At 38.1% G+C, this 24,136-nt stretch overlaps 2 protein-coding genes across 3 annotated transcripts in view; one reads left to right on the forward strand and one right to left on the reverse strand.

Annotated features, from left to right (window-relative positions):
• SYN2 (synapsin II) overlaps positions 1-24,136 on the forward strand; it is a 347,358-nt gene that overhangs the window by 195,422 nt on the left and 127,800 nt on the right. For both annotated transcript variants that reach the window (XM_067543755.1, XM_067543756.1), the window contains exon 5: positions 15,575-15,664. In XM_067543755.1, the coding sequence (XP_067399856.1) occupies positions 15,575-15,664 (90 nt within the window). The remainder of the gene's footprint in view (positions 1-15,574; positions 15,665-24,136) is intronic.
• The window catches only part of TIMP4 (TIMP metallopeptidase inhibitor 4), a 36,157-nt gene continuing 34,069 nt past the window's right edge, over positions 22,049-24,136 (reverse strand). The window contains exons 3-5 of the mRNA XM_067543757.1: positions 23,923-24,037; positions 23,089-23,213; positions 22,049-22,804 (exon numbers count right to left, since the gene is read on the reverse strand). Coding sequence (XP_067399858.1) covers positions 22,607-22,804; positions 23,089-23,213; positions 23,923-24,037 — 438 coding nt within the window. The 3' untranslated portion in view covers positions 22,049-22,606. The remainder of the gene's footprint in view (positions 22,805-23,088; positions 23,214-23,922; positions 24,038-24,136) is intronic.

A 24,136-nucleotide genomic window follows, 5' to 3' on the forward strand; every position in this document is an offset into this window, starting at 1 on the left:
AAATTAAGAAACTGTTGCAGTTATGTGGTCCGTACTTCTAAACTTTCTAGAGAAAAGGAACATCTGTACATTAATTAGAGTGGATATAATTCTAGGATGGCTGTTCTGTTTTCTTTACCATGAAGGTAAAACATGAAGCTCTTGTGATTGCTGGCGGAGCTGTTGTCAATTACATTTTGCTCTTTGTTGATGTGTCTTGTGAAAGTTATGTAAAAATGGCCAGTGCAGGAAACATTTTCCAGATCTGTTGATAAATTAATTACACATTCACCCCTGTGGAAGAGATGACACAAACTACAGCATCATCGCAGGCTCTAAAATCAACATATGAGAGTATGATCTTAATTGGTAGCTGCTAGGCAGGCAGGTTCTGGCAATAATTATTGGCTTTAGCTCGAGATGCTGATGTGAAGTGTCCATGCAAATGGAAGCCTATGTAGTATTTCATTCCACTGCCTGATTACAGTACTATGGAAGATGACCACTCCTTTTATGGGTGCTTCCTGAAAAGTCTGGAAATCCTGGTTTGCTGGAAGTAGTTACTTTGTACCATAAATTGTTTCTGCTTTTACAGTTTCTTCTTGGTCATGTAAGAACTACAAAAAATGGAAGAAATGTCCCAGTTACCAATTTAAAAGTATTCCAGTGGACATAGAACTGATGCTATGTGAATCTGCAGAACTGATGCAGTGTTACATCCTCTCAAATCTGTAAATTATATCTGTATTTGGCCACTGAGTAATGTGTATGTTTGTGCCCATAAGTAAGAAGTATTCTCTGACTTCATATTGCAAGACAATGAAATAAGCACAATACATTTCACATGCTAAAGTCCTTGTAAACTGCCATTACTTAAATTGGTCAGTTAGAGAATGGAGCAGAGTATGAGTCTGACATAAATTGAGTTATGAACCTGGCTCTAGATCAGATTTAATATAAATTCATTTGGCACCGTCAAAAACATGATGAGGGTTGCATTACTGTTGTCTGCCGTCTACTTCACCAAATGATTAAATTAGAAAAAAAGACACTATTAGTGGTCAACAGTTGGAAAAGGACGGAATTAAAACCCAGAATGCAACTACATCAACATTATTTTTTTAAGGCAACGGGAAACTAAAAGCTTTTGGCATTATACGTGGAGAGATCCAGCTATGAATCAAGCTTGTACAAAAATGCCTGTACAGATCACTAGGTCTTCATTTGCTTCCTTATAGGAAGTTGTTGTTACTAAGCATCTTAAACGTCAGGAAACCTCCAAGGAACACTTTGTTAGGGCAAAACTTATTTCCTTTCAGCCTTGTAATTAATCTGAAATCCTAGCTGATGAAACGTGCTTTAGCATCCAAGGAAGTTCTCGTTGTGGCTTTTATTTTTGCCATAGTTGTATTCCTCCCATTAAAAGAGATGTTTATTAATCAGATAAATTTCGCAAACCTCATGTGTTTCTGTTCTCATCTTTGCAAGTAGGTGGCCACGCACTCTCACAAGCTTGTTGACATTTTTTTCCTTCATTGCTCTTATTGCCAATCTTGCTTAATTCAATGTCTCCATGTGTTGCATTTTGCCGTGCATCTCATCTACAGAGCATTTTCTCTTCTCTGCTGTCATGTGTCTCTTCCCACTGAGCACACTCTAATCCCACATCTTTCTTTCTTTGGATGGACTATTTTAAGTGTCTTTTATTTCCTGTGTGTTATGTTGTTGTATTTTCCCTCTCCCTATCTCCCCTTTCCGGATGTATCACTATTAGAAATTTGCTCTCTCGTACCTTTTTTTAATGAAAGGTCTGTACTCTGATAATCTGAGCAGCAGGTTGGCATGAACCTTGTAGGCACTCTGCAGAGAGAGAATTGAGTTGTGTTCATTCCAGTTTCCTGCTGACCTAAATTGTTGAAGCTATGCTAAATAGGCAGAGTACAACCAGACAGGTAAGTTTCAATCTTATGTCAAAGTAGCTATTGGAAGATAAAGCACAGCTAAAAATGAATGTGCATGAGGGAAAAGAGTATTTTTAAAACCTTCTATTGACTGCATATTTCCTTTCATCATGGATTGTTCATTGCTATTTCAGGCCTATGACTAAGTCCATAAAACACAAATCCTTTACCAGATATCCATTGCTGTGTATGGATAATTCTGTGCTCAGTTCTCATTTACAAAAACAGGAATTGTGCATCAACTCCAAACAATGAGCCAGAATCTGACTTCTGAATCAGAATCTTCATTACATAAGGGCAAGGGTAGAAAATGTCCACCCTAATTCTGGCTTCTATTCAAACCTAAGAAAGAAGACCCTCTCCTGAAGCTCTTCACAATTAAAACTGTTGAGAGCTATTTCTGGGCAAGGCAGTCAGGGATTGTTTTATTGCCTAAGACCTTGACCCAGTACATTCACCTGCCCCTTCCATGCTGGCAGGAATTATATGTTTGGTGAGGAAGCTGGAAGTCAGACTGGAAGGAATCAAAACGGGGAAGCACATTAATCCTGGCAAAGCAGGGTTTTTTTGGTGGCCATTTGGTTATGTTTTGGGGAGCAACTATAGCAAGACCAGCTCCCCTTGCACTCACCCCTAGCAATACTGGGAACCAGAGGCTCCATCTCACTCCTCCCCAAGCAGTAAAGCACCTTTATTCCAAGGTTGTCAACACAGTAGCACAGCTGCTGAGGTTTGTACAGGTACTTGTGACTTTGTGCCAATTACTTAATGAGTTAATTTGCATAGTAGATAATAAATGTGCATGGGACCATAAATTTGTTCTTTAAAAAGAGATGTGTGGATTTAGTGCTAGTGAAAGGTGTTACGTTTACAGCCCTAAGGAATGCAGTCTTCTGTTTATCTACAGAGCAGCAGCAGGACAAGTTTCCCATACATTCTATGCTGTCAGCATGGCTCAACCCTGAGGGGAACTTTCGCTAGGCGATAAAAGATGTATTTCAGGTTTTAGGGCCAATGCGGTTTTTGGCCTTTCTAGACTGTCTACCAGTTAGGGAAAAGCATGTTGATTGGTTTGTGGTGTGGGAGCTGAAAATCAGACATACCAAACTCCTTTTAAATAGGGGGTTTTCAAAAATCAGTTAGATGGGAACAGTTTTCAATCCCTACTGAGCTGGGCTAAAAGTATACCGGCGACCTATGGATGAAAGGATCTGTAGTTCACTAGCAGTGCACCTGCATGCTGTATTATAAAGTCCTGTAGATGGCTATCACATATCTAAAAGATGTTAAAAACAAGTTAAGATTATAAAATCAAGCACCAAAAATTAGGAAATAACTTTAATTCTGGTATCTTTCATTTTAAATCTTCCCCCTTGTAAGATTGCAATATGATAGTCTTTATTTACATAATCATACGCTAATTTTTCTCCACATGGGTTATAAGCGGGGTTTGATTCTAGAATCTTTCAGATCCATAATCCGGGTCTGATCTGAAGAGTAACTGGTAGACTCTGTGCAATAGAGCAGAATGTTGGGTAGCAGGATTTCTGGGTCTGTGTTTGGCCCTAGAAGAAGTATGCTTTAGTGGTTAGAGCAGGGGCTTCAGAAGACATGGCCAGACAAATAGATATGGCACATTCATTCCATTCTCACAGGCAGTGTGGAAAAATGGATGAGACTGCTTAGGTATGGAATATTAGAAAGCTAGATTCTTTTTCCAGTTCAGCCTGGAGTGACCTTGTGCAACTTTTGAAGTTGTTTTATTTGTAAAATGGGTGAAAGATATTTGCCCGCCTCCTAGGATAGTGGTATGAGGCATTGGTGTCAGTAATGGGGTTGTGAACTGTACATGGTCTCTGGCTGCCCACTGAGTGCACCTTCCTGTAGGTCAGTTTTTTTTTTCTTTTTTTGTGAGGTGTGGGGTGTCTCTTTCTTTTTCTTTCAAGTTTTGGCTAAGTAAGAACTTAAGGAATTGACTCTATAAGAGAAATGAGAAGTGCTGAAGGAATTTGGGATCTTAACAAAATTTTCTCTAAACAAGTTCCACTGTATTTGCCCCAGATTTTGGTGTGTGTTTGCCAGTTCACTTCTGGGGCCATTTTATGCTGTTTTTCCTTTTGCATTATGTATTCCTGACTGTCAGCTTCAGTGTTTCCTAATGTGAAGTTGTCCAGAAAGACAGTTCAACAATATGAAGGTGAAAAATTGTTCGGTTTCATTGCTTAAAACAATATTAACCAGACTTTGATTTTGGTAGGATTTCACTACTAAATATTAGTTTAAATAGATAACCAGGAGCATTGTTACATTTAATATAACAGTATTTTTCTCTTTGCTTTGATTTACTTTGATAGTTCTAGTTGAACCTACGGTTGCAACAAAGGGGGAAATAAGACTAATTTGGGTATTGTGAGCCTTCTTTATTACCTCTTCATATCAATTCATATCACTGAAATATTTAGTATCATTTGCAGCTTCCTGAAAACACTAGGGGCTTTAAAACTGTGAAAATGCAGCTGCATGGTGAAAGTATCGTTTTCCCTGCTCCTGTCAGCAGTTAATTTTACTTTAGTGCTGAAAGAGATCCCTCTTTTGTTTCCTTTGTTTGACTGAGGAGTTGGGCTCTTTGGCTCTCTAGACTTGAAACATAGTATTATAGACACAAAGTATTATCTATGTCATGCTTACTGTCTCTTGAAGCTGGAGACAGCCCACTGTCTGCCTAGTTTTCTTGGTAACTTGTTGGAGTCTCTGAAACCACAGAATATCAAAAAATCATTCAGTGCAGATTAGAGCCTCGGACTTTTCCTGTCATTTGTTGATTTTTGTAGCAGGTAGTTGTCAGTCTCTGCCTCAGTCTTCTCTGCACTGTGGAACAGCAAAGGGAACTCTGACATCCATCTGCAGCTTCCGTTGTATTCAGCAATTCCAGTGGCAGGAAATTTATGCAAATTTTTATAATTATTAGCTCCTGCAAAAAAAACAAAACAAAAAATAAAATCACTGCATTCAAATAATGCTAAGGCTGAGACATGCAACTACAAAAGCCTGGAACGGTAAAGCTTTGGTTGGCATTCACTTGCTGCTTTTATCTATTATACCCTGGTATAGTGTTGCAGTTTACGAAGTGCTGTGGGTACTAATCCAACACTGACTGTTGATTTCAGATCTCTGGAAGTTATAGACTGACTCTGCAACTTAGACTTTTGACTTTGCTTGCATTTGCAAATTTAATATTAAAAAAAAAATCTGTGCAGTAAGTCCCTCATTGGAGTATTGGATATAAGAGTTGAGACAATAGATGTTATTGGCTCAAATGTATTGACCAAGAGATTACAACTATTTCTTGGTACATGTACCTAGACATGGGCATCATGTTCATTTTAAGTAAATGGCAATAAATAAATATTGTATAATTATATCTTTAGAAATGAGCAATTCTTTCATATAGTTGAACTTCCTCAGTGTCAGGCATGTAAGTACTAAGTTAAGCCCTGATCATAGCAGCAGCTTCATACAGGCAGACTTCTGCATCCATTGAATACAAAGGGGTTCCACATTAGTGCAGGAATATGGCTGCATGGAGCAATGTGCACAATCAGGATGTGAATTTCCTCCTAAGCCATGTGCACTCTTGTTATGTTTTATTAAATTAACATTTGTGTTATAAAAATATTTTGCTCTAACTTTTCAATGTGTGAAGATAGCAAAAGCATTTTAGGCATATTTTATCCCTTTTTTTTACTATAGGGTCCTGATTCAGAAAGCATCCCTGTTTAGGAAAGCACTTAAGCACATGCTTACGTCCCACTGAAGCTAAGCACATGCCTCAACACTTTCCTTAATAAGGATATATTTAAATGTGCACTCAAGCACTTTTCTGAAATCGGGCCTTGGTTAATAAAGGGTAAAGCAAACATTTAGAAATAGAAACTTGGTATTTCCATTATAACAAAGTAAAATGTTCTCATCCACTGGCCTTGGTCAAATAAAAGTCTTCATTGATATCAGATGCAGTGACTTGGTCTAGAATAGTGCAGTTTCATGTATCTTGTGAATTCTAAAATAGACTCTGGAAGGCTTCTTGTCTGGATCTGGAATATTGCTGATACAGGAACTTTGCCGGTATTATGCTTCTACTTTATTAAACTTCTCTCTCTCTCTTTCTCGTTCATCTAATCTAGAGACTTGGTTATAATTCTTCTTACTTTCTTTCCTTCCTCATTTTCCTTAAATCCCACTTTCCTTGTTTACATGTTTACTCACTGACTTTCACCTGTCCAAGAGTTTCCCTTTGTTAGATGCCTCCTTACCTTTGCATTCCACAACAAGAGAAAGAGTTCTTCAAGTGGTGTCCCCATGGACACCATTGCACTGTGGGCGCAGCAGCATCTTCACATCTGGAGCTGAGATCTTCCATTACAGTGCCCATCGGACCACACATGCGCACCTCCCCTGCCTCAAGCAGTGTGTGGGAAGTATATATAGAGCGGGAAGTATATATAGAGTGGTGCAGTCTGACCGCCCTCAGTTCCTTCTCTGCCGCCTGAGTCTGGAACAGAACCCTTAGCAGAGCACATTTTTGTCTTTTCTTTAGATGGTTCTGTAGTAAACTCTCCCTTAGATAATTAATTCTTCTTGTTTTTCTTTTCTTTTTCCACTTTCTTCGTTCAAAAAAAATATTCATTAGTATTATTTTTTTCTACTATTTTATTTTATTTTCTATGACCCTACAGTCTTTAGTAGAGTGTAGGTTTCTGTTTTTTCCACTTTCCTCCCTTCCTGGTTGGGAAGCTACTACCTCACACTTATACCCGGTTCCCCCTGTTTGAAGAGGTATGTCTCTTGCGGGGCCGCCTTCCCAATAACAGATGGCCACACAGAGTGCATTCATTGTTCGGGAGAGGAACATGTTCCTCAGAAGTGCTCCCATTGCCTGGATTTGAAACGCAGAGCAAGAAAGCACAGGGACATCAGACTTAAATTGCTCCTGATGGAGAAGTCCCTTCATCTAGCCTCCAACCCTGACCTTCACAATCATCAAGATCAATTACCTCGCCTCACTGCCCATGCCTGTGTAAGAGAAAAACATTTTCTGACCAGGCTGAGGGTAAGAAGAGAGTGCCCCCCTCTTCTACCTCTGAGGCACAAACTCCAAGAATGCCATCCCGGGCTAGATCCATGGCATCAATGGCTTCTGATAAGGGGCAGGGCGCTGCAAAGAAACTGAGTTCCTCAGCCCCTAAAACAAGGTCGAAAGACCATGCTAGGGCATATCACCAGCTATCTCTACCACTCTCTATTTGCAGTGATTGAAGTGAGCCCTTGACCTCATCCTTTGTGGCTCCAAAACAGCCTCGACCTACAGGATGTGTACTTCCATATCACCATACATCTTGCTCACAGACACTTCTTATGATTCACAGTCTTCAACAACCACTTTTAGTACAAAGTACTGCCCTTCGGCCTAGAAACGTGGCTTTGAATTTTTTCCAAAGTACTCGCAGTGGTTGCAGCCCACTTAAGAAGGAGGAATCACAATTTTCCCATAGTTATACAATTGCCTCCTCAAAGACCTATCGAAGGCTGAAGCACTCCAAGCAGTTCATGCAATGATGAATGTTTTCAAAAGCTTAGGTCTCCTTATCAACCTCGAAAAATCCACCATGACACCAGTGCAAACATTGGAATTCATTGGTGCTCAACTCAACTTCATATAAGCAAGAGCATTTCTGCCACATCACAGGATCACAGCCATAACAGACACCCAGTTTACAGCACAACTATGCCTCCAGCTCCCAGGATATATGGTAGCAGCCACTTTTGTTGTCAGACATGCGATGTTACATATGTGATGTCTCCAGGGATGGCTCCTGTGTACCTTCCTCACAAACACAGCATGTAGAAACTATTGTCCATGCTTAGACATGCCAAGGAGACTCTGCTCAGGTGAACACATCCCAACAATGTTTGTTTCGGGGTCCCCTTTCTCCAACCCTCACCTACCATGATTTTAACCACCGATGCCTTCCTCATTGGCTGGGGATTATATTTGCTCAAACACAAGATACAGGGCAGATGGACACCCACCAAATCCACTCTTCACACCAACCTTTTAGAACCAAGGGTGGTTCGCACCCTCTGTTGACATTTTTTAGCGCTCCTCAAACATCAGACAATAAGAGTGATGACAGATAATCTCACCTGCATGTACTAAATCAGCAGGAGGAGCGAAATCCCATTCTCTATGTTCGGAAGCAATCAAGTTATGGAACTTTTGTATCCAAAACAACATCTCCATTTCAACTTCACACCTCTCCGGGCATCAGAACATCACAGCCGACACACTAAGCAGGACCTTTTCTCACGCCAAGGACAATGCTATATTGAAACAACACACCTTTAAATTGATTTTGCAGTGAATGCGCCTCTCCTATGAACTCCACAATGAACAGGCTCCTACCTCAATAAGAACACATTCCACATAAGCACTTCAAACTCCATTGCATTTCTTAACAATGTTCCAATTATTGACATATGCAGGGCAGCCACATAGGCATCCTCAGATACATTCGCTCAACATTATGCCATTATGCAGGATTCCTCTGCAGACACCATCCATGGACGTACAGTCCTATCCTCAGCTACACAAGCCATTCCGATGCCCCAACTCAGGTGGGGGCACTGCTTTGTAGTCACCTACAGTGGAGCACCCCTGGGGACAGTACTCGAAGAAGAAGAGAGGGTTACTCACCTTGTGCAGTAACAGCGGTTCTTCGAGATGTGTGTCCCTATGAGTGCACGATTACCCACCCTCCTTCCTTCTGCTTTGGAGCATAACATATGGACTTTGCAGCAGAGAAGGAACTGAGGGTGGTCGGACCGCACAGTGCTATATATACTTCCTGCGCACTGTGCGAGGTAGGGGACGGTGCACATGTGCGGTCCGAAGGGCACCGCTGTTGAAGATCGCTGACTGCAGACACAAAGGTGCTGCAGCATCTACAGTGAGCTCCCATGGGGGAAACCACACATCTCAAAGATCTCAATTACTGAACGAGGTACGTAACTCTCCCATCCTTTTTCTTTGTCTCTGATCTTCTACCTGCTCTTGTCTTCTTCAATGGTTGGTTTCTAACTGCTCTGGAAATACCTAGTTCCTATGGGAGGAACCCTGGTAAAATGTAAGGTAGAGCTCCTCTTTAAAAAAGTTTCTTTATGTCCTAGAGAAATTGAAGCGTTCTGAGTGATTCTTCATTTGTGTCACTCTGATGTGGCAGATACCATGTCAGTTGTCTAAGAAAGTAGAGAATGCTCTTACTCATACCATGCTTCAGGATCCATAAAAGGTTAATCTTCCCATTCATGATTACATTGTGTTGTCTTTAGTCTTTCACTGTCACAATGGGAAACATTGGATGGACATCAAATTCTTCTGTCAGCTTTGCATCTTTTATATACCTCCTTAATGCTGCCAAACTGATTTAGGAAGCACTGTTTAATTTTTAAGCTGTTATGTCAAAGTTTGCATTAACTTTGTAAATTTGTCTACTTTTATCAAGCTGTCTATCATAACCAGAAATAATAATTGCAAGAAATAGGTAAGATACAGCCAGCACTGTATAACAAGGAAAGAAATTGCCTTCTCCCTCAGTCCTTGTATTCTGTATCAGATAGCAAATCAACAGTGTGCAGACTTGGCCTTTGGAAAAGTATGTTGATTAAAGCATAACGGGAGTAAAATGGGCTTATCACAATAGAGACCCAGTATCATGCAGAGCATAACAAGAAAAACATGCCTACACACAACAGAAATTAAAAGAATAAACAACACAGATCACAGAATCCATAAATATAACACACACTGAAAAGGTCTCATCCTAAGTAAAGCCCCCTCCAAAGATAAATCACATCACTGATATCCCCCTACATCTTGTGAGGATTTTATCTGCCTTCCCTTTGAAAAAGCATAGGGCCTGTTCCTAAATCTGCTCAACATCTTAGATGTTTATATAGAAATGCAAGGAACATGGAGAATAAACAGGAAGAACTAGAACTAATTAGTAAGTTATTACTTAAATGATGTCACAGAGACTTGGTGGGATAAGTCTTATGTCTGGAATATTAGTATAGAAGGGCAAGGCTTGTTTGGGAAGAACAAGCAGGATAAAAAAGGAGGAGGGGTTGCCTTATATATTGAGAATATATACATTTGGTCTGAAATCCAGAAGAAGGTGAGCGACAGATCAGTTGAATATCTCTGGGTTGAGATAAATATGGTAGAAAATAGGGCTGACATCAGGGTAAAGATCTACTACACACCCACCACCAAATCAGGAAGAGGAGGTAAATGAGGTATTTGGCATATCCAAAATACAATATCTGGTAGTAAGGGGGGGCTTGAACTACCCATATATATTTTTGGGAAAGTACTATAGCAAAACACAAAATTTCCAATAAGTTTTTTTAATGTTTTAGAGGCAACTTTTTGTTTCCAAAAGTGGAGGAAGTAACCAGGGGACAACCAATTTAGATTTGATTCTGACCAAGGAGGAATTGGTAGTGAATCTGAAGGTGGAAGGCAATTTGGGTGAAAGTGATCATGAAATGATAGATTTCATGATTCTAAGGAAAGGAAGGAGTGAGAATAGCAAAATAAGTACAATGGACTTTTAAAAAATAGACTTTCACAAACTCAGAATTGGTAGGTAAGATTCCTTGGGAAGAAAATCTAAGGGAAAGAGGAGTTCAGGAGAGCTTGCACTTTCTCAAGGAGTTATTATTGAAGGCCCAAATGCAAACTATCCAAGTGAGAAGGAAAGATAGGGAGCATGGCTCCATCAGGGGGTCTTTAGTGACTTGAAAAGCAAAAAGGAATCCTATAGAAAAAGTAGAAACATGGACAAATTACTAAGGAGGAGTACAAAAGAAGAGCATAAGCATGCAGGGATAAAATCAGAAAGGCTAAGACACAAAATGAGGTACACCTAGCAAGGGACATGAAAGAAGACTGGGGTGTTTAATGTGTATTTTGCCCCAGTCTTCGCTAAAAATGTTAATGATGACCAGATACTCAACACAATTAATATTAACTATGAGGAGGAATGCAAGCCTAAATAAGGTAACATCAGGTTAAAGAATATTTAGATAAGTTAGATGTATTCAAGTAGGCAGGACATCATGAAATTCATCCTATGGTACTTAAGGAACTAGCGGAAGCAATCTCAGAACCGTTAGCAATTATCTTCAAGAACTCATGAAGGATGAGTGAGATCTCAGAGGAGTGGTGAAGAGCAAACACAATACCTATTTTTATATATGTGGCAACCCAGGGGTTCATGGTTGTCACTATGATATATTCTATGGCCCATTACAATCTCAAAGCAGTAGTAGGGGCAGAATGTAGATCCTCCTGCTCAAAAAATACAGGCCTCTATCAACTGAGATAAAGGAAAATCTCTGTTAGTTGTTAGCATTATAGAATTTATGGTGCATAGTTCAGGAGTTCTGATTCTTTCCAGCAGAGAACTATGATACAGATACACGCTAGCAAGTTTATTACATATAGGTCTTTATTTTAGAACACAAGAAGAAATTTTTAGTACCACCAAGATGCTAGGATTATAAATTTGTATTTGTTAGAAATAGCCAGTCTGGAGTAACTCACTTCAATATCATAGTTAAATTTAAAAACACAAAACACACTCAGCATCTTTAGCATTACTTTTAGCCTTTCACTGATACATACCTGTACTTAAGTGCACTTTAATAGAATGGAAATAGTAAGCAAGGTCATTATCCAAGCCTTTAATTGTGATGCTAACACAAGGAGAATTCTATAACTATTAGCTGCCATCTTGCAGTACAGTATGTGCAGTCAAATTTACAGTGTTCGCTTTATAACAAAAACCCATGAACCTTTATATCAAATCAAAGAGCTCTTTGGCTAAGTGCTTCGTATTAATCTGTATGATGCATCGTTGTAGGAGGAGTGCACCTGGCCATCCACTGCTCTCTCACAGAGAGAAAAATCTATAAGCAAAGATAAAAGAGACATTACAAAAAAAGTTACAAAGTCACAAGAATTTTTTTAAGAAAAACCTGAAAACCGTAAATATATTTAATTGTGAATCTTTCTCATCCCTGTCACAGCTGAAAAGGACAAAGACACAGTCTTTAGAAATGAAGAGGAAATTCAACTAGCTAAAATTAGAACCAAAAGCACTTAAACTTCTTTCCAGTTTTTGGTTCTTTCCTTTCTAAGAAGTTGAAAATTTCTCTGGTGAAATGTGAATCCCTGTGGATTTTTTTTTTAAAAAAAGATAATGGTTAAAATCCCCCTGTGTTTTTGGCATCCATATATAGTACTTGTGTTGTTTAAATAAAAAATAAAGTTATGTCTACCTCCGTCCTGCACTTCATGTAAGTCCTGTCACTGAAGACATTTAACAAAGAATGTATCACAGACAACCATCTTGCCCTTGAACAGGGATGGACCTGATAACCTAATACGGTAGGGTAGCCTTATCTTGACCATGACTTAAATGTGTGAGTAGGCCTTATTTGACTAAAGTTTTAGAAGGTGTTAGTGAGATCAAGCTAGCTACCATGATCTGACAGCACACCTTTAAATCCTAGTCTACACATAGCAGTCAGGGAGAGGAAGAGCCAATGAAAGAGCATGTGCTGCATCATCTTAAACTGTGGTACCAGAGCCACACTGCCTTTGTGCAGCAGAATTCTCCAGGAAGCACTGTGCTTCCTCGAGTCACAATGCCTTCTGGAGCTCCCACTTGTATTGTGCACGTCTGCACTATTGCCAATGTGAGTCTTTGTATTTGAAACCATTGGGTCTACTACAGTGTTTGCGGTTAAACAAATTCCTTGTGGTTTTGCAAGTTTGGAGCCAAAAAATCTTATACAACCCAAAGATAGGCTCTGTTTATGAACTTTGGATACACCCTCTGGGTTTGGAATGAGAAAATCCTCAAACTCAGACCTGATTTTGTTTGCTTTTGTTTGAATAGGTCCTTTAATGGTACAAAATAAATATATATATATATATTACAAATATAAAAAAATCATTACATTGCCACTTTTTAAACAAAAATTTTTGGCTATAGTTTATGCACAATATCTAGCTCCTCTTCCCCAGCTTTTCTTAACTGTAGAGTACTTAAAATGCAACCACATCAGTAACAGCAGCGGGACTATTTAGAAAAAACAAGGTTACTTACCAGTAACTGATGTTCTTCGAGATATGTTGCTCATGTCCATAGCAATATAGGTGAGTGCTCGGCACCATGCACAGTTCTAGGAACTTTTTTCCCCTTAGCAGCCACCCCCGGTCCCTGCTGTCTGAGTTAGCAGAAAGAAGGGACTGAGGGGCTGTAGGGTCGGCGGTGCCTCATATACCATGGCATGTGCACCAGACTCCAGGGGGCACCAGAGTCAACCCTACGGAGTCTGCTAAGGGGAAAAAAAGTTCCGAGAACTGGTAAATAACCTTGTTTTCTTCTTCAAGTGATTGCTCATATCCATTCCAATATAGGTGATGAAAAAGCAATACCTTGGAAGTGGGTAGGAGTTACCGGTGAGCTGCATGTTTGACAGGGCTGCTATGATGTGTATGGGGGCTATCAGGATGCATGGAGGCTGGTGGCAGGTTGTTGGGATATATGTGGAGTGGAAGGGGCATTCAGAGGTATGTTTGTGAGGTGGGGCAAGAGGGACATCCTGGGGTCTATGTGGATGGGGTAGGGATGGGGCAAGGGCGCTTTATGGAAGGTGGGAGGACCCCAATTTCCTTAGTGCACAGGGCCCCAAAGTTCTTTAATCTGAGTCTGGGATAAATAATAAATTGTCAGGAATCCTACCCATAAACCTCTTTATTTTGGTATTCTGGATAACATTTCCCTTAGTTATAATTTTATTCTGTATGCTATCCAACTAGTTGGACAAGGTGGGTGAGATTATCTTTTATTGGACCAACTTCTGTTGGTGAGCGATTCAAGCTTTCAAGCTTACACAGAGCTCTTCCTCATGTCTCTGTAAGCTTTTCCCTCTCACCAGCAGATGATGATCCAATAAAAGCTAATACCTCACCCACCTTGTCTCTCTATGGGACTGACATAGCTACAGCAATATTGCATGCATCCAACTAGTTAGCATTTACTCATCTTTTGCTGAAAGCTACTTGAGGTTAAGGCATTTTCTATGGGTCTTACAAAGTTAAAAATGTGTTTCTGAAAAACAAGAGCTAAGAAAGCACCATTAAACTAAACAAATCCTCTTTGCTAGTTGTAAATCTAACACAAAGCTTTCATCAGCCTTATTTCCCTTCTGCAATTTTCAGTATGCCCTGAGTCCTATAAACTTCATTGACAGAGTAGGCATTTGATCAAACTACATTATGGTACAAAGTTCTATTGCTCTTCACTTTTTTTTTAACCAGCAAATTGTACTATTCATATTGTTATGCTAATTTGCATAAATCATGTTCGCATATAGACAATTAAATACATCACATGCATGTACCCATTAAAAGCTTTGATAAGCCATGATATCAAGTGATTTTGTTTTTTAAACTTATAGTACAGCCCAGATATTTCCCAATAGTATATATTTAATATGGAATTCCTCCTCATTATGTGTCCGAAACTACTAAAAAGTGTTGCTTTGCAATCTTAGTTACTGCAGTCCACACAAGAGGTGACTGAATTTCTGTGGTGGGTAAACTGATTGTTGCATACACTGCACATAACACATACTCTGTTAAATAAATTGGGATCTTTCTTGACTAAAGATATTGAAAGGATGGTCTTATGGTTAAGATACAGGACAAAGAGCTAGGAAATTAAAATTTTATTCTTTGCTCTCCTACTGACTTGCTGTGTAATTGTGGAAAAATCACTTAGCGCCTCTCTCTGTTTCCCCATCTTGCAAAATCACCTATTAACTTCACAAAGGTGCTGGGAGGCTTAATTGATTGATAGTTGTGAAGTGCTTCAAGATCTTGAGATGGAAGGTGCTACAGAAATGTAACATTTCTTATATACTTTATTATCACAAAATACACCTACGGCTACACTGACAGTGGCAAAGTCGCCGCTGTCAGATCTATTTCTCTGGATCAACTGAGCAGTCAGTGAAGACCCACTCAGTCGATCCAGAAATCAACGTACTAAGACCACCTTCACAAGTGGGGTAGCGCTGCGTCGGCGGGAACCACAGTGCAGTGAAGACAGCGTTCAGAAGAGGAGCAGAGAAGTCGACAGGAGTTACACAAGTTTTTTGCGTAGCTTGCATAACTCCTGTTGACTGCCACCGAATCTCGGAGGTAAGTGTAGACAGGGTCTCTGATATGTCAAGTATAAGATACCTTAAGCCATTAGCCTAATGTATGTTATCTGTATATATGCTATGGAATGATTAGCTGTTATGTATGCACTTCATTACTATACAGAAAGAACCACAGTCGGACTGAATTTAAAGCAACATTGCATACATACATGTGTTTGATCTTGAGTTTTTGAAGTGTACAAATTAAGATGCAGAATGACAATTTGGAGGTCATTTCAGTAGAATTTTTCTTTTGTTCTTCAGCATTGTTTTTTCTTTGTTTTCTTTTACAGTTCGCCCAGCTGGTGTCCATCTACAAAACTCTGGGAATGGAGAAGTTCCCTCTAATTGAACAAACATTCTACCCAAATCACAAGGAAATGGTAGGTGCAAACAGTAACATTAAAATCCAATTACTGTATGAAAAGAACTGGAGTTATAATCACCCATGATTCATTTTCCCTTATTCACTGTGTCTATTTTTTAAAAAATGCCCTTTTAGAAATTCCAATGGCATAATACTGCGTGAGCTCTTGAAAGCATCTTTGTGGTAATTGAAAGATTACTGCCTTCGCCTTTGAAATAGACAAACTGGTTCTAATGAACCAAAGAATAAAAATGCTAAAGTGCAGAGGATACTTCATGGAAGTGTTGCCAGTCTAGTCTTGTGTGATGCATCCCAGAATACTTATGATCTTTATTCGTGATGAGTAAGACTGTGTGAAATGTTTGCATGGGACCTCAAACTCATCTAAAATCAGGTTGTTTCAGGAACACTTACCTTCTCATGCACCTGAGCTGATGCTGGTCACAATTCCCAGAGTTTTGCCCACCCAATAAAACGTTCACACCTCAGCCAGGGCCCCCACATACAAAGTATCTTTTGATGCTATTCTCCAGAAATCAAACGGTCGCACAAATCTGGAGTCTTCAGAGGCCCCACATGGCTGCTTCCTCGAGCATCATCTTTGGAGAATTGCCAAGGCTACTGCTTTTCTCAATCCATGAATTTCTGCAAGTAGAAGGTTCCTAGCCAGCTATGCACACCGTATGGCGCCAGCTGCAGATATCAATACTGTTCCTAAGGCCAGCTTCCTGTCTATTAAACAAGCTGCTAGAGGCCCCATAATCCTCAACTCAGTAGCTTCAATAGCCAAGCAACCATACTGAGGGGGAATGCCATAATCCCTGGTGCATGGTTGCTAGGTAACATTGGAAGTTCTCTACATACCTCTCTAGGAATTTTGGGATAGCTCTGTAGGCATCTTAGTTCAGAGTCAGCTGGCAACAAGAGCAGGTAAGTTTCACTCCCTCCCTTGTATGGGGGATGGGAGCAGATGTTTTCTGCCACCATATGAAGATTCACATATGTGTTGGGATTCCCCCTGAGACCTGTTTCCACTCGGCTTCCCAAGAACTCAGTTCGACTCTTATCTTTGTCATTCAGGTGTCTTTATTTGGCATACAGCAGTGCTGCGCTGAGCTGATCAGACTCAAACTCAAGAGGGATGGGGTGCAGGGTATATCACAGCTCCAAAGTTACACAGAAACCTTCTCCCTTTATATACATTACACATTTCATTGCATTTACTATACATTGCATTACGCATTTTTGGATTGACTTGCTTACTTTGTAGGAACCAATCCCTGTGTAGCATGCTCTGTCCATGCACTGTCCATACTTCACCTTCCTCTTTTGCATGGCTGCATGGTGCAGAATCCTGGCTGTTATGGACTATAAGCTTAGCATGCCTATCCTTTCTTGTACCCCATGTGCAATTTCAAGTGAGAGGAGCTTCAATAATAGCCACATATTTGATGTGAGTGGTGAACGGGAGCTCTTCAGAAAGAATGTTATTGATCTAAAGCAGTGAATGTCAAACAATAGTCCACAGCCCCAAGGATCTTATGAGAATGGGGAGGACTTTCCCCAACACGAGTGTTAATGCATTTGGTAGCAAGGTCCTTTTCTCTAATTTTTGAAAAGTGAAACATGAGAAATGAACAAGTGTCCTTTGTTTTGGGGATTAATTCATTATAGTCAGAGAAGTAGAACCACACCTCGTCAAATCATAGTGTACTTTTTCACATACTACATACTGTACATTTGGTTTAGAGAACTGGAGATGGCCAAGATCAAAGCTGATCCATACTGACCTTCATGTGATTCATTTGTGCTCTTTTAATTATTTTATTAGCTTATAAAAACCCTATTTTTGCTTGTACAGCTGCTAACTAGAAGTTACAAAAATGGAGATTAAAATATCTCGTTGCTCAGTCACAAGCATTGGTTGAGGGTTCAGCTAATCTGCTTGTAACTTCCATGTAATGCCCTGCAGAAAGACCAAAATCTCCATCAAGTTCCACTGCCAGCTGATATTTTAAAGTACAGATTGAATTTAAATCCTTTAGTTGAAATACAAACTTGGAAAACTATTAATATGTATTTAGTTATCAGTGCATAAAAAATTGTTTGGCGGATGATGGGATTATTAACATATTACAAGGTGGATTTGAGGGTTATTTATTATTCTCTTCCCTTACCTCTCTGGACCCTGCACAGCGATAATGTTCGAGCAAGGAGGTTATTATTTTGCCTTTTGTTGAACTTCTGGTTGCAAAAGACTTGACTGAGTTTGTGGAGGGTTACCAATTTCCTGTATATTAGTTTGATGACAGCTCTTATTTTCCTCTGTGTTGGTTTGTCATGGATATTTCAAATGTACTACAGTACAGTGACCAAGGAAAGTTAGATGGTAGATTTGTTTGTTTTCTCTTTTGGAGGAAGTTTTGTGAACTCTGTGGCTCAGAAAAAATACACAAGATAGCTTTTATTGGAATTTCTGTGGAGAGAAATAAGATGATCCAGAGGGAGGAGTTTTCTCAGTAGATGACCTGAATCAGGGTAATTAATGTTTATTATTTAAACTTGGTTATTAATATCCAGTTTGGTTTGAGATGGCTCTTCCCTATACAGATACATTGTGATTTTTAAAGATCTGTCTTCTTTTCCGGTCCATCCCAGCCCTATTTCTTTCCCAGGCATAACCTAGAACTTTTTTTTCTCTTATTCAAAACTGTATATCTTAGGATAAGAGGGCATTCCAAAGCGCTGAGAATGGGAGATTTTGAACTCAGCAGGCTTGTTGTACTGTTATGTTTCTATTTCTTTTGCTTCTTTCATACTCTAGTGATCATTTGTGCCTGGCTCTCTTGTACTGCTTTTCCAAAGGCAATAAAAGGTAAGTAAACAAAGATACCATTCTCCTGTGCAAGTTTGGGAGCTGCTTTAATGGAAAGCTTTTTGGAACAGGGACATTTCACTCAAAAAACTGATTAAAACTTTACAAAATGGTGCTTTCTGAACTCATCACTGCTTGGGTCACATGTTTGCAGCTTTCCTTTCAGGAATTAGTTTCCTTTTTTCACAACATTTCTGCCTCCTAACATTCTTTGCCATGAAAAAAGTGGCCTGTTCAGACTTATTTTTAGGACACAATCATAAAATTTAATTAGAAGGATCTTAAGAACAGACATACACTATTTAGTTACTTTTAGCTAAATGATTTCAGTAATTATCTTGGATTTTTTTTTCATTTTTTCTCCTGCATGGCCTCCTTTCTCTTATGTTTTTCCAACTGTGAATATGAGTCAAATGAGTCATGTTCAAATCAAGACCAAACGATATAGCAAGCTATATTTCATCCTTGACTTTCAGTATAACACACATGCACACACACTAAAGTTTTAGGTACTGGAAAGCAGACATTCTCTTTTAAGAATATTTTGTAATAAATGAATGATAATACAATGAAAATACATCGTGAAAGCTTTACTGTAGGTGATTTTCCCCCTTACTGTCCTTGTCAGTAAACTAAATATTCATTTTGAAGTGTCCTTTTAAAGTTCTACGTCCCCTCTTTATTGATATTAGAAAGACAGACTCTCTGTTCTCCATGATGGAAAATCTAGTCAGATTTAAGTTCAAACAGAAATAAGACTTGAAAGGCATTAGTTTTGAAACACCTTATATTGGGTAGTTCAGGGCAAATCAATTGTAAAATGTTTGATAGACTAAATATAGAAAAATGATATTTCATATAATAACATTCATACTGAAGAGTTTTGTTTGAAATATAAATCATATACATATACTAAAGAAAAACTTCTAATATAGGATGAGAGAAGGCATGTGTTACATTCACTGAGTTTAAGGCCTGCTTACTGTATAATTTTAAAATATAAACAGAACTACAATAAACAAGTTACAAAGTAGAAAATATCCATTTACTGTGTAGTTCTGTTCAAAATGCAGCAGTACAATAAAATGAATTTGAAAACAAATATCAAACTGTACATGTACTGTACACTAAATTAGCCATATATTTGATAGAAAACATGTATGATCATAAAGCTATTGCAGCTTGAAGGAACTGTTTTGGTATGACAGAAGAAAATGAGTTCTAGCTAGCTACATGTATCTGTAGAATATATTCAAATATATCCACTGCACCAGTAGTAAATCACACTATCAAAAATTTTATCTGCAGTTCATTTTCTTTTTTTGGAAAAAGTATAGCTTTCATTGCATTATTATAAATAATCATAAAAAAATATGTGGATAAAATTAGTTTTTACAAACTGCATTTTTATAGAGCAGAATATTGGCTGGGTTGTATGTTGTTCAGAAGAAATTAATGGTATTTTATTGCATTACCATAAATTAAAACAGCGAAGTTGGTCTAAAATAAAATAAAGGATGAAATGTTGATTATTTATTAAGTAGTACTGGTGACCTATTCCTCCAAGAAATATTGCTCTCTGTCCCCCTATTGTGTTCTATTGGAACTGAAATGATATACTTTTCTTGAATTATTACAGCCCATTAATATTTAAGACATTTTATGTAGATTAAGGACAAAATGTTCTCGTTACTGTAATAGCTACACAACACTTTTCACTTTTATTTTAAAGCAACAAGCATAAGCACATTCAGATGCAAGGTGGAAGCTCTGATCTTATCCCACCTTTTGCTCCTAAGAAAGTGCAGTGTCAATGGTACTGGTATGCAGGATCATCCATTTTTTGTATGTAAATCTCAGGTGCAGTGTGGTGAGTTAAATTAGGTTTTTCAGTTTTGATGGTAAATATTTTTCCTTTTATGTGACTAAGTAAAACATTAGAGGTTTATAACATAGGTATTTTTGTTTGTTTGGGTTAGGTTGTTTTATTTTTATGGTTTCATATTTTTACAGTCATCCCAAAAAGAGATGATGATTTTCATTCAGGTACCAGTATATGAGAATCAACAACACAGAAACCCCCTACCCAATTTGATGTGTTACATAAATATGTACTTAGCCATAAAATACTTAAATATATTATTTGTTATACTATTACATTAGCATCTTCAAAGCTATTTTGTCTATTGTGTAAATATTGATTTACGCAATTGTAAAAATATATTAATACCATAGTGGCACCAACAGAGACAATAAACTACAGCGTGTCATTAAAACACATAGTTATACAAGTATGCATTGTTTGCCCAATGTAATGTAGTTTAGAGGTGTGCACTCTCCATTGAGTTGAAGGGAACTACTGATGAGCATAAATTTAAGCATATTCATACGTTTTTGTAGGATTGCGATCTTAATTACTTCCTTAGAGCTGGATGGCAAACAAAATATATACACTACTATATATATACATAATATATACAGAAAATAGGATTCTTTACCCTATAGACTATAACAACTTCAAAGACCATTTACTCCATTACTGAATCATGATGTATCATTCATTAGTTTTGGAACGCTTACAATATTAGGTGTAGATTAATAGGTTTATATAAAATAATAAGTGGCTTTAGCCAATCCTGAACTATTGTTGAGGGTCAAAGTAGTTAAGCTAATTATTGTACTCAGTTCTCATATGGCAGCTACCTTAGCATTAATTCTAGCCACAGCTGGAATCTACATGGTGAAATTCCAAAACACAAAGAGGGGCAGAGTATTTCTGAGGTGTTTCTGACCTCATCATATTCAGGAGGTAGTGGAAATGTCATGAAAAAGCCTTATCTCATGAGGCTTCCTGCTCAGTTTCTCAAACCCAGAGATTCAGAATGATGTGGATAACTATTCTCAACTTGGGTGCCAAACTTTTGAAGTTTGCCATCCCTTATTAGTTTGACTCTACAAACTTAAAAACATATGGAAATGTTCATATGCATGCTATGGACTGTTAAATATTAAATGTTAAATGTTAAAATCTTGCCTTTTTCCCTAAACCTCCAGAAAGATAGCACTTTTCTGGTACATTTTTGTGAACTGTGAAATTCATTATGGCAAAAGGCATTTTGTATTGAAATCTGAACAATTAAAAATCATCAAATAAATATTTGGGGATTTTTTTAAAGTGACTCAGGCTAAAAACAGGGCTTATGACAGCAGTGAAATATGATAATGATATGATCACACATTTACTAAGGCTTTACTAGGTGCTAGTACTACAGTGAGAGTGTTCATGCTTTACCTTTCCTGTAAACCTAACTAGTCTAAGGGTGCCCATTGTCCTAATTTTTCTGTTGGTGCAATACCTAAGCATTAGAACATTCAACTTTTCTCTTTACAGTATATGCCAAATCCACTGGATCAATGAACTGGATAGGTGTTTGTGATTATCAAACATATATATTGAACCTAATTACTAACAAATGTTATAATACTCGCGTAAGAAATATGACATATAAGTAACATACAAAAGAGAAAAGAACATAGTTTTTTAATCACAAAAAATGTTTAACTTGTTTCCACAAATATGAAGAAAACATGGATTTTTGAATTTTTTTTACAGCACATTGTTATAATACTTTACATACACACTGTACAATAATGATTTATCAGAAGGCTTCCGTACAGATAGTTGTACAAACATTCTTCACTGTATCAGAAAGACTGTTTTGGACTAAAACACAGAGTTTTTTTAATCTGCTAGGTAACTGGAATAGGGGGCAAAAATCTGATCATTCTTTTGTTCTTGTACATTCATATTGGAAAAAAGGAAAGTTGTTATGCCTTAGAGAACACAGAGGAACATTCTCAACTAAAGCCCCTGTATACAAAGCAGAACTTTATAAGCTACCTCCAAGAGATTTGTTCCTCTTCTTGCCTGGGTGCCAATTCCACAAACTCTGTACTTTACTTGTACAGCACAATTTGTTTTTGTTGCTAAGCAACAGATACATAAGATGTTGGCAGTTCAAAGCTGTGAGTGTGCAATGTTTGATGGAATTAGACTCCAAGGCTTTTTACGAAGTGATCATTTTAAGGTTCGCTGATGTCAATAAACTCTTTCTCTGGGGGGGGCCCACCTCGGTACCAGCTGCAAGTGCCATCACTTCGCTTGATACAGGCATAATGCTTGGCTTGATGCCCATATAGCTTTCTTTCTATCAGCCAGTCTGTCCAGAGACACTCGTTTGGTGTAGTGATTGAGCAGGGCACTATGTAGCAGGTAGTAATCTAAATGTGAAATGTGAAGTTAGTTCAGTGTACTCATCAAAATTTCAATTAGAATGAAGCAAATGAGAAAATTGTCACTTTTTCAGCGTATGAATGCTATTTACCCACAGTGTCTGTACTGATCTTGAAAGAAGCAGTTATGTGGAAATCAAATAATTTATAAAATGTATTGTGCATAAGACAATATTTTTGTGATCCCCACCAAAAAGAAATTCCTATTTCCTCTAAGGGTTGAACCTTGAACATATTAGATATTCACTATTACTGTCAATTTCTATACTTACTTTGCAGCCACAGCCCATTTGGTACCTCTGGTTAAGACTCTTCTTTTGAGACAATGATAGATCATCCCATGGTTCAATGTAATTGCATAAATGGATGAGAACTTTACCATCATTTAATATTTGGCCTACAAGGGAGAAAAAAAATAGTGTGTGAATCAGAAGATATTGTAAACACTAGTCTACATTGTGAAAAAACTCTAAAGTTTGAAACTAGTAACACCAAATAAGTTAGATTTCACACGTTTTTTCAGTAAGTGTTGTTTAAACTGGAAGTACAACAGCTCAGCTTAACTATTGTGCTGTTACATGCAGATTGATACAAATCTTTCTTAACATTTTTCATTTCTCAAAAGATGCTGATAGTCTGCCAACAAGGGACATGAAGACAGCACGATGTGAGACTAGAATTCTACATCATTTTCAAACATCTGGCAGTAATTAAGGTTTCCATCCTGCTTGGGAGTAGTCCAACTGAATTCAGTGGGACCACTTGTGTAAAATTGTTTGCAGGATTAGTAATATGACAAAATAATGGACTGAGTTCTGCTAGAGAAAGTATAGCCTTTGTAAAAGTAATTGCTATTTACATAATGATACTGAACTCCTTTGTTGAAGCACTTTGAGATCTACTATGAAAAATGAAAAGCACTATATGCAACCAAGGTGATGGTATCAGTATTTTAGTCTGTAAATTTTAATTCTGGTATCACTTTGGTTGTCCATACATTACTAATTCCAGTACTAATACTTATAGGTGCACAAAGTCAACCAGATAAACCATTAAGAAGTGTTGTTGTATAGGGATTTTGTATGTTAGGCTTTGTTGTATTTTACCTGTGAGGAGATACTGCTTCTTGTTGTTAGCTTCTAGTTTCACTCCACAGAGAGATGAATCAAAAGGAGTATAGACATAATGAACATCTTTCAGTTTTTCAAACCCTTTAAACATCTGAAAGTTTACCAAAAAAAAAAAGCACATATTACTGCACTAAGAACTTTATTGGAAAACAAAAGTATGGCTTGAATAAGCCAAAACTTTAGAGTAGAT

Source organism: Emydura macquarii, unplaced genomic scaffold (genome assembly GCF_026122565.2).
Source record: "Emydura macquarii macquarii isolate MOO-44397 ecotype Brisbane River unplaced genomic scaffold, CSIRO-AGI_Emac_v2 contig_968, whole genome shotgun sequence".
NCBI lineage: Eukaryota > Metazoa > Chordata > Testudines > Chelidae > Emydura > Emydura macquarii.